Source organism: Pelophylax lessonae, assembly GCF_965119305.1.
Source record: "Pelophylax lessonae genome assembly, chromosome: 1".
Classification (NCBI taxonomy): Eukaryota; Metazoa; Chordata; class Amphibia; order Anura; family Ranidae; genus Pelophylax; species Pelophylax lessonae.
In genome coordinates, this window is record NC_138768.1 from 702,474,663 (window position 1) to 702,489,364 (window position 14,702).

Consider the following 14,702-nt stretch of genomic DNA (forward strand, 5'->3'; position numbering starts at 1 on the left):
ACACATCTGCGTTTACATGACAGACTATTTTCCTTTAAATTTTCAGTTGAGGAATGCGAGGAAGGGTGTGGCATACAGGATCACCCAGCGATTAAATTTTGCACATTGTACTTGTATTCCCAGCCTAATTTTTGCCCTGTAAATTACTTGATGCTTTCAGATACAAATCGCTTTTTCCACTTTGGCAGCCCTGGGTAGCAAGCAGGTAATTATATGCTATTAGCTTGTGTGAACATTGGCATGTATGGAAATGAACTCCTAGGAGAAATTTCATTCGGATATCTGGGACTTCCTGCAGGAGTGTCGCTGAAAAGTGAATACATGTGCGCCTCTAGCCCCACATTTGACAGGGTTTAATAGAGTGCAGCAGCTATATTACATTCAAAATGAGGGAGGTATATCTAGACCAGTGTTTCTCAACTTTTTTCAGTTAAAGCACCCTTTAAAATTATGGACAGTTTCAAGACACCCCGTTCTAAAATGTAAAAAAACGATTTAACAGCTTTATATAATGCAGCAACATCCACGCGTAGAACACACAACGTTAGAGGCGATTTATTCTTCCAAAGCAAATACACTTTTGCACACTGGTACTGACTACTATTCCAATGTTTCTCTTCTCCCTCAATTTCTCCCAATCAGTTAGCTAATGTCACCCCAGTGCTGAGGGAGAGGGGTACAGGAGGGTCAAACAAGGATGCTGTGGAGGCAACAGGCATCCTTCTTATTAACTGATGATGTCATTGGTTGTTAGGATGCCAGTGTCTAGAAAGTCGTAATGGTGCATAATGAAAACCTGTGGCTTTGTCTAACTGAAAGGTAGGTTTGATCCACCAGCTGGCTTGTATACAATTTTTGATAAATCTTTAGTCATTTTGCCAAGGCACCCCTGAAGAAACCTCTACGCGCCCCAGGGTGCCAGGGCACCTTGGTTGAAAAAGGCTGATCTAGGCTGTACCCAGTTTTGTACCCAAAAGCCAGAGACCGTGATTTAAACAGTTGAACCTAGCGACATTAAACGTTAGGGCTTAATCCAATGATTCTAAAAATCCAAATCCCTGAGCGCTTCAGTAAGAGTCTCTATTATAGAAGGGGAGGGATTCAAAGTAAACAAAAACTAATGGGGTCCCATGGATATTCAGTGATTTGAGAGTTGTTATAAAAAAAAAAGACCCCTGTTCCTCAAAGTTTGTCTGGCCCTATTAAAGTTCCAGATTAAGGGGACAGCCCACAGGACACTGTTTTTGAAAATGAGCTGCCTTTCTCCGCTTTGGTGAACATTGCTAACTATACAACAGGCAGATACAGCCTCTAGACTCCCAATACAAGTCTTCGAGGGAGGTCTGGATGGCCAGGCAATATTACTCCCAAATACAGAAACAGTATCAGTACAAATGGGCCCCTTAAGCACTCAACTAGCTTTTGTTCTAAGTGGAAGAGTTCCATGCAATTTGTTGGTAAGCAATCTCTTCTGCAAATTCAATGGTCACATCATATGAACACCCAGGGGTATGCAGTTAATGGGGCCCCAAAAACATACACACAGAAATGCATGGGCTTTTCCCAGTTGGCTTCCTCTATTTGTAATGGCAATTAGTGCTCCAGACAGTACTGAGTTTTTAAAGAACCCCCTATGTGAAGGTGATTTGAAATTTAAACTCAAGCCAACTAAGGCATCACAATGCCCACTCTAGAAAAAAACAAGGGGTAACCAAACCCCTAATATAAAGGGTTTCTGAGAAAATTTCAGTGAGAAAAGAACATGTCCATCCTGCAAATAAAAGCCTTGGAAACACGCTTACCAGGTACTTTTGCAGGATTTGAGAGTGCTGAATCAGGTGATAAAAAATGGATTTTTGTAAAATCTTACCGTAAAATCCTTTTCTCTTAGCTCATTGACAGACGTAGTCCTCGGTGATACACCATCTTCGGGTTATGTTGCCTCCACAGGAGCAGGACTAGACAGGAAATTAAAAAGCTCTGGCCACACCCTAGGGGCAGTCCCAGAGGGTATATCCTCTCTCTCTCTGCCTCAGCAAATCAGTTATGTGAAAAAGCAGTCTTTAGAGATTTTAACCCAACTCAAAAAACAGAGGGGCGGGGACTACGTCTGTCAATGAGCTAAGAGAAAAGGATTTTACGGTAAGATTTTACAAAAATCCATTTTTCTCTAGCGCTCATTGACAGACGTAGTCCTCGGTGATACACCACCTTCGGGACGTCCCAGAGCAGTATCACAACTGAGGGGTGGGAAAATGAAATCAAATCCCAATCTAGAAGGCCCAACCGGTGCCAACTAGAAGTTTACAATGCTCATCCTTAATGATGAGACTCAACAAAAAAGAGAAAAATTTTTTTTTTTTTTTTTTTTCAAACAGAAAAAAACCCTCGAGGTAGACCACCGGTCTCCTCAAATTGCGGCCTGCAAAACCTTGCGGCCAAATGAGGCATCCGCCGATGCCGTCACATCAATTTTATAGAATTTTGTAAAGGTATGTACCGACGACCAGGTGGCCGCCTTACATACCTGGACCACTGACGCCTGATGGCGAAAGGCCCAGGAAGTACTGAGCGCTCGAGTGGAGTGCGCCCTAACAGGGAACGGAGGACTCTGACCCTTAATAGAATAAGCCTGTACCACCGTTTGTCTAATCCATTTGGCAATGGTCGCGGCAGATGCAGGCAAACCCTTTCTGGGGCCATCCGTGATCACAAAAAGTGAATCCGTCTTACGGAAAGATTCCGTAGCTTTCAGGTATACCCTGACTGCCCGAACCACATCTAAGGAATGCAACGCATGTTCCCGATGATGCTTGGGCTGAGGACACAAGGAAGGTAGTACAATATCTTCATTCAGATGAAAATCTAAAACCACCTTAGGAAGAAAAGATGGCTTACGATGAAGTACTACCTTATCCCTATGAATCACTAGGTATGGGGACTGGCATGATAATGCAGCCAGTTCTGACACCCTGCGAGCAGAAGTAATAGCCACCAAGAAGGCCACCTTCTGGGATAAAGTAAGCAAGGGAATCTCCCTGATGTTTTCAAAGGGAGGTTTCTGTAAAACCGACAAAACCAAATTAAGATCCCAGGGCGGTAAGGGCGCGCGGACTGGAGGAGCCAGGTGCCGCACCCCCTGGATGAAATTCCGCACCAAGGATTTGGTAGCTAAAGGCTTCTGAAAGAAGATTGCTAATGCTGAAACTTGACCCTTGATGGTGCTCAAGGCTAGCTTCTGCTCAACCCCTTGTTGCAAAAAGGCCAATATTCGAGTCACCGAATAGGTACGTGGAGGAAATCCTAAAGATTCGCACCACGCAATAGAAGTCTTCCATGTGTGATAATAGACTTTGCTGGAAGTCTCTTTCCTTGCTTTAATAAGGGTAGGAATGACTGAAGTAGACAAACCTCTGTCCTTCAGTACTTGGGTCTCAATGGCCAGGCCATTAAACCCAGCGACTGTAAAGCATGATGGTAAATTGGTCCTTGAGACCACAGACACTCCCTGAGACGAAGTTCCCACGGAACGTCTACGACTAATATGTCCAAGTCGGCCAGGCCGGCTTGAGGAGGCCAGCCTAGAATTTCTAGGACCACTGGCGCTGATAGAATCTGAACCAGGCGTCCCTAGAGGTATCTGGCCCCGACCATCCGAGAAAGTCTGGTCGTTTTCTGTTCCCACACATTTATCAGATACCTGATAGTTATCAGGAAAGGTGATCTTTTCTGGTTGAACCTCAGGGACCGAAGTCACCCGACTAGAGGCTACTTGGCCTATCTGGTCAACCAGATCCGATTCCTGTGAGGTATCGGGACTAATCTTAGGAAAAGGTAAAGGAAAAGATCTATTCAGGGAACGGTAACTACCGCTTCCTGTAGTACTTAAATGTTGGAAGGGAAGAATCGCACCGGTAGTAGTGGTTGATGCTCGATCTAATGTCCTGAATACCGGTGAAAACGTCCCCCCACCCTGAAACCGGGTGGGGGCGCACCTTCAGGCTGTGTACTCCTTTGCTTCGGGTTTGGCTGGGTTGGTCCTTTGCTTGTCCGACCAGCCCTTCTTGAACCCTCCTGGAGGAGTCTTGCCTTTCCCGCTAGTACCAGCTGGGCGCCCTTTATGGGCGGTAAAGAAAGGTCCTCGCTTGTTGCGAGGTCCCTTAGCTTTAGCAGCCTGTGGCAAAAAAGTGCTCTTGCCCCCAGTGGCATCCTTAATGATTTCGTCTAGGTTGGCCCCAAATAGACGATTCCCCTGAAAGGGGAGATTTGTCAAGGTCTTTTTGGAACCTAGGTCAGCTGACCAGCATTTTAACCACAGCACACGTCTGAGGATCACCGCTGACTTAGATGCATGCCCTAATAAGGGAGTAGTGCCCAAGGCTGCGTCACCGATAAACTGTAGCCCTTGTATAATCTGTTCCATCAAATCAGATGTCTCCTGGGGAATATCTTTTCCCCTAAGATCTTGGCGTACCATTTTCGCCCATTCCGTAAGTGTCTGGGAAACTAGACCAATAACAATTACTGGTCTAAATGCTGACCCTATCAGAGAGAAGATGGTGCGGGACTCTGCTTCCATCTTTCGATCCACCGGATCCTTAAAGGACGAAGTGTCCTCCACTGGAATAACCGTGGCTTTATTCAGCCTGGAAATAGGTGGATCCACCACTGGTGGTACCGTCCATTTCTTAATGATGGATTCCTCAAACGGATAGCGTCTAGCAATACGCTTGGAAATCGTAAAGGTACGTTTAGAATGCTCCCATTCTCCTTTAATCTGATTACCGAAACATTTAGGTACAGGAAAAACCTTCACCGTTTTGATGGGCTTATTAGTACCAAAAGGAATCTCTGTTTCAGTTGCCTCTGCCGGTAAAGCCTCAAGTTTTAAGGTTTCCTGGACTGCCACAACTAGTGCGTCCACCAATGCTTCTTCCTGAATTATAGCAGGAGAAGAAGCGTCCTCCTCACTGTCTGAGGGGGCTTTACCTGGGATAACAGCCCTTGCAGAGGAACCTGCAACTGCAGTGACCATCTCTGAATCAGAGTCAGAGGTGTCAGATAGTATAGGGGTAGGCGGGGGTCGCTTCCTTGACCCCCGTCCCTGACAGGCCGCCTCCACCCGAGCCACCATAGACTCCAAAATTGCTGTAAATGGTCCCGTGGCCCCCTCGAGGGAAACAGGTGGGGGAATATGTGTGGCAGGGTCCATGATAATTCCAGTCACTTCCTGGATAATATAATTCAAAAATAAAAAACTTTTTTTTTTTTTTTTTTCAGACCCCCAGCGCCACAAAAGCCCCTTAGTGTTACCTGCTAGGGATCCCTATCGATCGAGAGAGAGAGAGAGAGAGAGAGAGAGAGAGAGATAGACCCCCAGGCTCACCACTTGATGCTCAGAGTTTAACTGCAACAGGTTACAGCGCTGTCTTGACAAACAGGAAGTCTTTTGGCTGGCTGCCCAGGAAGAAAGGAGGCGGCTCCGCCCCTCTGCACGCCTTCCGGCGCCTCCCCCAAGCTCCACGAGGTGTTTGGATCACCTCAAACATGGCCGCCCCCATGCTGGAGACACGAGGCTACGCCAAAATGGCGGCTCGTGCGATCCAGCAAAAAAAATGGCGGCGGCCTGTACTGAATAGCGGTGTGCTGCAGGGCACACAACACTCTCTCTGCATGGGGATATGGCGTGGTTGGCGGTAGCGGCCCTGGCGGACCGCATGGCCATTCGGGAGGCCTGCTAATAGCTGGAGATCTGATTAGGAAGGCAGTCTACATGTCCGTGGCTTCTGACTGGTAGGTAGCTTATTCTTAACACCGTAAGATTCCCAGAATGCCACAGATTACATCTTTTTAACATGTATACAATTAGATTGTTAGCTCCCAAACCAAGCCTCCTGGCTTTTTGCACATAAAATCACACTCAAAGTAGGAGGATCTGTGTCATGTTATAGGATAGAGGGGGACTCTATCTTACCATACAGAGAGGGGCCCGCGTTCACCACAAGACCCGTCAGGGGAAAAGGGGGAACATACTACTCACCATACCGGAACCAGGCGGGCACCAACTCCTGACAGTACCCCTCTCCACCGGGGCGGGAGGGCTGTCGACCGATACGGACGCCGTGACTCATGGTCTTTGGCGTTTCAGCGAGACATTTAACTCGCGTGGACAGTCCTTTAATGGGACTTTGTCGCGGCCGACCCAGCGCGGAGCTATGGCCTGCACGCGCTCGTAGGCTGAACTGGGGTGACCACCGGATCTCAACATCCAGCCCGTCGCCCAGTTCAGCTTTCTTGCTTGAAGATCTCACAGGAACACTGGAGAAAAAAAGCTGTCTAAAAAATCCTTTAAGAAAAAATTCTTGCCAGGACCTAAGATCCCAGCAAGGTATCTAGGTCCTTACTCCTAACTAGACAGAAAATAACTGATTTGCTGAGGCAGAGAGAGAGAGGATATACCCTCTGGGACTGCCCCTAGGGTGTGGCCAGAGCTTTTTAATTTCCTGTCTAGTCCTGCTCCTGTGGAGGCAACATAACCCGAAGGTGGTGTATCACCGAGGACTACGTCTGTCAATGAGCGCTAGAGAAAATCCCCTTGTGCAATAGTGCCTGGTCCCCACAATGTTATCAAGGATTCAAAATTTCAATTTTTTTTTTATAGGAAATCAATCTGGCTAATGCCTTATTTTTTGATCCCCTATTTGTAATCTTTTAGTCCTCACCTTTCATGGCAAACAGCTTACCTGGACTTACCTGAAGGGCTAACAAGTAGTAATAAGACACTGTTAAATGCAAGAAATCTTTAAAAATGTATGGGGGACCCAACTACCATAGCTCACAACTAGGTCGGGTGGTGTTAGCTCTGCCTGCTTGTCTATAGGTGGTGGCCTCTGCTATGATTAAAAAAGTAGCTAAAATTGTCCTGGGAAATCAGCTGATGGTTTTGGTGTCCCACCCACTCTCTGCATACAGTGCTGTTAAATGCAAACATTAAACACCTACCTGCAGCCTGATTAACCAAGTACGAACTTGCCCATCTGGCACCTCCCAACTGGCATTTTTCAGGTGCAAGGCTTTGAATCCAGCCACACGTCTGAGCCCACCTCGAACTTGGTTAATGAAGAGATACATAATGTGAAAATATGTAACTGAAAATTACAATGGTGCGCTAATTACTAAATAATCAAACAAACAAAATTGTCCGTGAATAACTAAATTGATTGAAGAGGAGTCTATTCCATCTGGAAAAAAGGTGTTCCCAAACAAATACGTGCTGAACGAACTCTTGTGAAGTGATAGGTGAATTAACCTCTTACCAAACAAAAATCCAATGGAGCATGATATGGTGCAACAACTGTGTATTCATTTATTTTTCACAGTGCTGCTTTTACACGTTTGTATTGGTTCGCGCACCTTTTTTCATTTTTAATGAAGAGATACATAACTACAGCCACGTCACAAGCATGTTTTTCATGCCTTTTCTACATCTCTCAGATGAACCAATAGCTGATGCCGAACTGATGTCGTTGTTTTTTACAACTGCCTAAATGTGACTTTTTTAGTATGTACTTGTGTGTGTGTGGATGCTTTCCCCAAGTAAAGAGATAGCTAGAAAAGAGACAGTCAATATTACTGTCAGGAAGCTGCCATCAGAAACAGTTTGTAATTCAGGAGGGAGACTGGCAGAAACCGGAGCAGCCTTGCAGGAGTGAGCGAGGAGGATCCAGTTCCTTTTCCATCGGGGGAATTAAGTCATAAAGGCATCTGCGGGGACATTTTCAAACAGCTATTCGTACTGAGAACGTGAGTTACCCCTCTAAGAGGGAGATCGATCTGGTGAGTGGTACCACAAACGGGGGGGGGGGTAATAAGGAGTGTTGCTCGGACACCGACCACTTGTGTGGAGTTTGCAGCTTTTTCATGCACTTGTTTTCAAGGACTTTTAATAGATTATTTTTACCTTTACCTGAGGACTTGCTGGTTTTATTTTCACATAAGGACCTACTGTTATATATTATATGCACAATATTCACTGACTTTATCTCACTTATTATCACCTATTAATTAGGGTCTATATAATTCAAATTATGCACGTTTGATTATATTGCCTGGTATTTGATCTATTATATTTATGTTTTTTTATATATTTTTTTTTGAGGATTCATGACACATTGGTTGTATTTTATTAATACACGTTTGTTGGATAGTTAGTCACCCAATATTAAACAGCAAGAGTCTAGGTTGCAGTAAAGCTGATAAGATGCTCCAGAATAACAAAATCTCTCTTGTTCTTACTAAAGAATTCTTTTGGAACAGGTAACATGTTCCAACAGCTGCAGCCTCTCCCCCCTTCCCTGTGATGAGCGGTGGCGCTTCTCCCCCGCCTTGCGGCTGTGTAGGTCCCCAAACACAAACTGCAACTTATATAGTTACATAGTTTGTGAGGTTGAAAAAAGACATCAGTCCATCCAGTTCAACCTATGATATGTGTGTGTGTGTTTGCTGTTACATTGTATACCCCTGTATGTTGTGGTCTTTAAGGTGCCCATCTAATAGTTTTTTGAAACTATCGATGCTCCCTGCTGATACCACTGCTTGTGGAAGAGAATTCCACATCCTTACTGCTCTCACAGTGAAGAACCCCTTACGTATTTTAAGGTTAAACCGTTTTTCCTCTAGTTTTAGTGAGTGGCCACATGTCTTATTGTATTCCCTTTCTGTAAAAAGTTTGTTCCTTATGCTAGGGTCGCCAGTACAGTATTTGTATATGGATATCATATCCCCCCTCAATCGTCTCTTCTCCAGATAGAATAAGTTCAGCGCTTGTAGTCTTTCCTCATAGCCGATGCCCTTCATTCCCCTAATTATTTTGTTGCCCTTCTCTGGACTCTCTCCAGTTCCAGCACGTCCTTCCTGAGGACCGGTGCCCAGAACTGGACAGCATACTCCAGATGTGGCTGGACCAGAGTCTTGTAGAGTGGTAGAATAATTTCTTTATTTCTGGAGTGAATCCCCTTTTTTATACATGCCAGTATTCTGTTGGCTTTGCTTGCAGCGGCTTGGCATTGCATGCCATTGTCAAGCCTGTTGTCCACCAGAACCCCCTCGTCCTTTTCCATCTTAGATTCACCCAGAGGTTTCCCCCCTAGTGAGTAGCTTGCTTTCGTGTTTCTGACGCCCAAGTGCATTGCTTTACATTTCTCAACATTAAACCTCATCTGCCATATAGTTGCCCACCCCATTATTTTGTTCAGGTCCGCTTGTAAGGTTTCCACATCCTGCATAGAAGATATTGGCATGCTTAGTTTAGTATCATCCGCAAATACTGAGATTGTACTAGATATCACCTCCTCTAGATCATTTATGAAGAAATGAAATAGGATTGGTCCCAGGACAGAACCTTGGGGGACCCCACTTTCCACACCCGCCCAATCCGAGTACTCCCCATTAATCACCACCCTCTGGACTCGCCCCTGGAGCCAGTTCTCTATCCAGGTACTCACCTTATGGTCCATACCTACCTTCCTTAGTTTGTACAGTAAGCGTTTGTGGGGAATGGTGTCAAAGGCCTTTGCAAAGTCTAGATACACCACATCCACAGGCTTACCTTTATCTAGGTGGCAGCTCACTTCATCATAGGTTAATAGATTGGTTTGGCAAGAATGATTTTTCATGAATCCATGGTTTGGCAAGAACAATTTTTCATGAATCCATGCTGATTACTACTAATAATACCGTTTTCATTACTAAAGTCTTCTTAACATCCCCTCCAAAATCTTGCAGACTTCTGATGTTAGGCTGACCGGCCTATATTTACCCGGGATATATCTCGGCCCTTTACCTTAAGTCATTGAGGCTGACAGCTTGTAGTTCTAAATAGATTGCAAGGTCGCTGATCAGCAGCCTCGTAGTTCATTCACAAGCCCTGCAGTTTGTAAAATGGTCAGCCTGTAGGAGGCATGAGCTGAAAGCTACAGGGCTTGTCTGAAGGAGTCTAGCATTGCACTCCTGATCCACTGATCACGGATCCAATGCTTTCCAGGCTCCTTAGGGGGAAAAGTAATAAAAGGCACACTTGATTTCTGCAAAAATATGTGCATTTATTATATTTTCCTAAAAAGGTAAACCTATCCTTTTATGCTTTGTCTGTGCAAATTCTTGAGAAAATGTGTTAATATGCAAATATGTTTGTGTTTTTTGGAGGGCCTACCTGTCAACTGTTCAGGCCTGGAACCTAAAAGCTTCCCTTTCAGGTGAAGATGCTGGGTCTTGGCACAGAAGATTAAATCTTACATTCATTTGTTAAACATTTTGCTTTTACTTATCACGTTTTTTTCATTTTCTAGTTTCTTTGAGGCGCGGGTGATGTACCCAGGGCCTCACAGATGTATCCTGGTAGGTTCATGTCTCATGCTCCAGGAAAAAGACCCAGAATTCTAGGCAGAATTCTATAAGTAAAGGAAGATTAATTCATTTTTTCTTAGTAAAAATTGCCACAGTGAGAGGAAAAGAAAAATAAGGTGTGTAAAAAGTAAAACACCTGCATTTATCTAAGTATTGGTTTGTTGACTGCCATTGCTAAACAAAAGGTATCTTTGTTGTAATGTAATTTTTATTATATTGGGTGAAGTTCTTCTTTAATCCCTTTTCCTTCACTTTTTTAGCTTTTCACTCCTATGTAAACTTTCAAAATCATTCATTGTGAGCAGAGGTTGTGGTTTGCCTTATCACAATGCAGACTTGCATATATAAATGATGATAACTCCAAGGTTAATGACGTAATAAAATAATTAGAAATGGAATTTATACAAATGAAGTGCAGTTTATAAAAGTTGTTTGTGCTTTTTTTTGATACATAAATAAAAGGATAATGTTAGAAACATTTAGACATGTCATTAGCGAGTGAGATTCTGCATGTAAAAAAGCTTAGAAAAAGAAAACAAAAAACCTCCTTTAACTTCTCTAACTGAGCCAAATCCTCTTAAATCTGTATTTCATACACTCCCCCTGCCAGACACTGCAACACAAAGTGGAGGATTTCAAAAGCACAGTCAGTGCTGCCATTCTAGAAGGCAGTGGGCAGGGCCTGGTATGGCTAGCTACTGATTAACAAGGTACAGGCTTATGAATCAGGAGTGACAAGACAGTGACTGGTTGCCATACTTCATGCAACATACACTATATTGACAAAAGTATTGGGACACCTGCCTTTACACCCACATGAACTTTAATGGTATCCCAGTTTTAGTCCATAGGGTTCGATATTGAGTCCCCCCCCCCCCCCCCGCCTTGCAGCTAGAACAGTTTCAACTCTTCTAGGAAGGCTAACCACAAGGTTTAGGAGTGTGTCTATGGGAAAGTTTGACCATTCTTCCAGAAGCGCATTTGGGGGGTCAGGCACTGATGTTGGCGGGGGAAGGCCTGTCTTGCAGTCTCCGCTCTAATTTATCCCAAAGTTGTTCTATCGGGATGAGGTCAGAACTCTGTGCAGGCCAGTCAAGTTCCTCCACCCCAAATTCACTCATCCATGTCTTCATTGACCTTGTTTATGCAATGGTGCGCAGTCATGTTGGAACAGGAAGGGGCCATCCCCAAACTGTTCTAACAAAGTTGAGAGCATAAAAATTGTCCAAAATGTCTTGGTATGCTGACACCTTAAGACTTCCCTTCACTGGAACTAAGGGGCCAAGCCCAACCCCTGAAAAATAACCCCACACCATAATCCCCCCTCCACCAAATGATTTGGACCAGTGCACAAAGCAAGGTCCATGAAGACATGGGTGAGCAGGTTTGGGGTGGAGGAACTTGACTGGCCTGTACAGAGTCCTGACCCCAACCGGATAGAACACATTTGGGATGAATTTGAGTGGAGACTGTGAGCCAAGCCTTCTCGTCCATCAGTGCCTGACCTCAAAAATGTGCTTCTGGAAGAATGGTCAAACATTCCCATAGACCCACTCCTAAACCTTGTGTACAGCCTTCCCAGAAGAGTTACAGCTGCTATAGCTGCAAAGTGTGGGGCCAACTCAATATTGAACCCTACGGACTAGGACGCCATTAAAGTTCATGTGCGTGTAAAGGCAGGTGTCCCAATACTTTTGACAATTTAGTGTATTCTGATCCCACAGTAATGCAAGTGGGCACAGTCCTAATAGGAGTGGCAACTTTGCTCTGAATTTAAATTGGGTGTTTACCACTTGAATCTCTTGTTTGGTGATTTCAAATGGAAATCGGAGTATACTGTAAAATACCTAGGAATTTTTGTAATAACCATTTTAATACTATGCTATGCATATTTTTTTTTACAATTTTGTAATAAAGATTTTGTACAATTTTAAGGATTTACTCAAAATCACTCAAGTCACAATTTCCTGTGCAAGACTACAGACACTCACCTGTCCCATGGTCCAGCGGTGAGCTCACCACAGCCGTCTTTATCCTCAGTCCTCCCACGGCTGCGCCGGCATCTTCACTATGGGCACCCGGCTGTGACAGCTTGTGGTTTCACAGCCGGGTGCCCACTGCGTATGCAAGAGTCATGCGGCACATCCTGGATTGGTGGATGCAGTCTTCTGGGACCTGTCAGTGTCCCACAAGACTGCAGGGGGAGAGGGGGGGGGGGGGGAGAACTTCTGTTCCCGAGCGCCTTGTCACTCGGAAAGGAAGTGGGTACAGGTACCTGTCAAAACCGGGTACCTGTCAAAAATGGGCACCTGCCCCCCCCCCCCTCAAAAGTGCCAATTGTGCAAGAGGAGCGGGGGACGAGTCCTTAAAGTGGAACTTTCCATTTTGGGTGGAGTTCGACTTTAAGTAGGGAAACACTCTTGCCACAGCATTGAAGATGGCTATATATTAGGTGGACTTCACTGGTAGGATCAACAGGTAATAGTGGAAGTTTTATTTTGCTTTCCTTGGTACCTCCCTACCCCTTTCATTAAAATGTGAATGTCATTTTTAAACAACGGGTGCCCTGACTCAAGTCAAAATGTACCTAAAACTATTTATCAAACATATACAATTACAGCTGCTTAAAGTTACAGTTTACCATCCCCATTCCATCACAGTTTTTAACTCCACTGTTCAATCAGCATAGATTTACTCACCCTTGCCACAGCAATTCGTCATTGGCCAGGTCTTGCCATACACATGACGCCAAACACAGGTCAGTGGCATTAAGATAGGATAAAATAGTAAGGCTTAGCTCTGGTGGCAGCATTTCAAGATTAATAAATCCTTGTTCGCCCTTTCCTTTTCTAGCTTTCAGCAGATGGTAGAGGTCTATGCCACTCTGGGCATGTCTTCGATTGCTTATATTGTTGTCATTATCTGTGGATAGGTAGCTGTGATCTAGATATCCTTGCTGGAACTGGTGGTTTCTTGCAACTCTCCAAAGCCCTTGACCCATCTGTGAACCCTAGTAGACAAAAACATAAGCAATATTAAAACAAAATAATCACACAGGAATTCCTTGCCACGGTCTCTGTTCTATTTTATGGGAATGTCTGGGCCTTTGATTATGCAGGAAAGAGATTCTAACTTCTGATTATTGAAGGCTCTCTGCTGCCTAATTGAGCACACCTCTGACCATCAACAAAAAAATATCCATGACTCTTCATTCTAGGGCTAGAACAGTGTAGAGAGATTCTGTGCCGAGATCAGAGAGGGAAGCCGCATAGCATAGAATGGGCAGCAAGACAGACAAATTGGGCCAACACAGAGGTACTGCAAAAGCACAGCTCAATCTGATCGTATAGGTTTATGGGGAATTTATATAAAACCAGGGGAAACAGTAACTTTTGTGGAATTTGAATGTCCGCAGAGTCCAAAAAACTTGCCTCTATCAATTACTTTTTCCTCTTCAACACCGTTATTCTACTTACTATTACCAAAGCCTGGCTCCAGGAATCTGATTCTGCCTCTCCGGCTGTCCTCTCCCATGGTGGCCTCCTCTGGACTCCCCTCACCCAGATCCAGCAGATGAGAAGGAGGCAGAGTTGGAATACTCCTTTGCCCACAAAGCAACTTCAAGGTTCTTCCTACACCTCCCTCTCTGTCCCTCTGCTCTTTTGAAGTGCACTGTTTTTGTCATTTTTCTCCTGTTAGTCTGAGGGTTGCAGTTATTTACCGGCCTCCTGGCTCAGTGTCACGCTTTTGTGATGACTATGCATGGCCACCCTACTTTCTCTCCTCTGAAGTACCTGCCATCAACCTCAGTGACTTTAACATTCCAGTCAATGTTAAACACCTCAGCCACTTCTCAACTACTCAACTTAACCCTCATATTTTAACACAATTGACATAAATCCCCACTCACTCCAATAAAAACATCCTCAACCTTGTTTTTTCCCACCTCTATACTCCCTGCAACTTTTCTAACACCCCATTTCCCCTCTAAAATCTCAACCTTATTAGTTTCAGTTTCACACTCTTCCATGCCTTCAACCAGCAAACAGTTACCCGTGGAAACCTCCACCCCCTCAACTCTCTCTCTTCTTCCCTCTGCTACTGATTGCCTTTATGACAAAATTGCACCCTGTCCTGCCCAGACCTGTCCACTTTGGTCTACAACAACTTACTGTCATCCTCCCTGGATATACATTCTCCTTTCAGAGCAAGGCCTGCCCTGCTAAACCTTGCAAACAGATGACACCAAAAGTCTCAAAAGATGCAGCAGTGCTCTTGAGCCAGTGTGGTGTAAAACT

General features: G+C 44.6%; 1 protein-coding gene across 1 annotated transcript in view; it reads right to left on the bottom strand.

The window, feature by feature from the left end:
- FBXO8 (F-box protein 8) overlaps positions 1–13,414 on the bottom strand; it is a 36,053-nt gene extending 22,639 nt beyond the window's left edge. Inside the window, exon 1 of the mRNA XM_082245433.1 lies at positions 13,104–13,414. Coding sequence (XP_082101559.1) covers positions 13,104–13,405 — 302 coding nt within the window. The 5' untranslated portion in view covers positions 13,406–13,414. The remainder of the gene's footprint in view (positions 1–13,103) is intronic.
- Between the last annotated feature and the right edge of the window lie 1,288 nt (positions 13,415–14,702).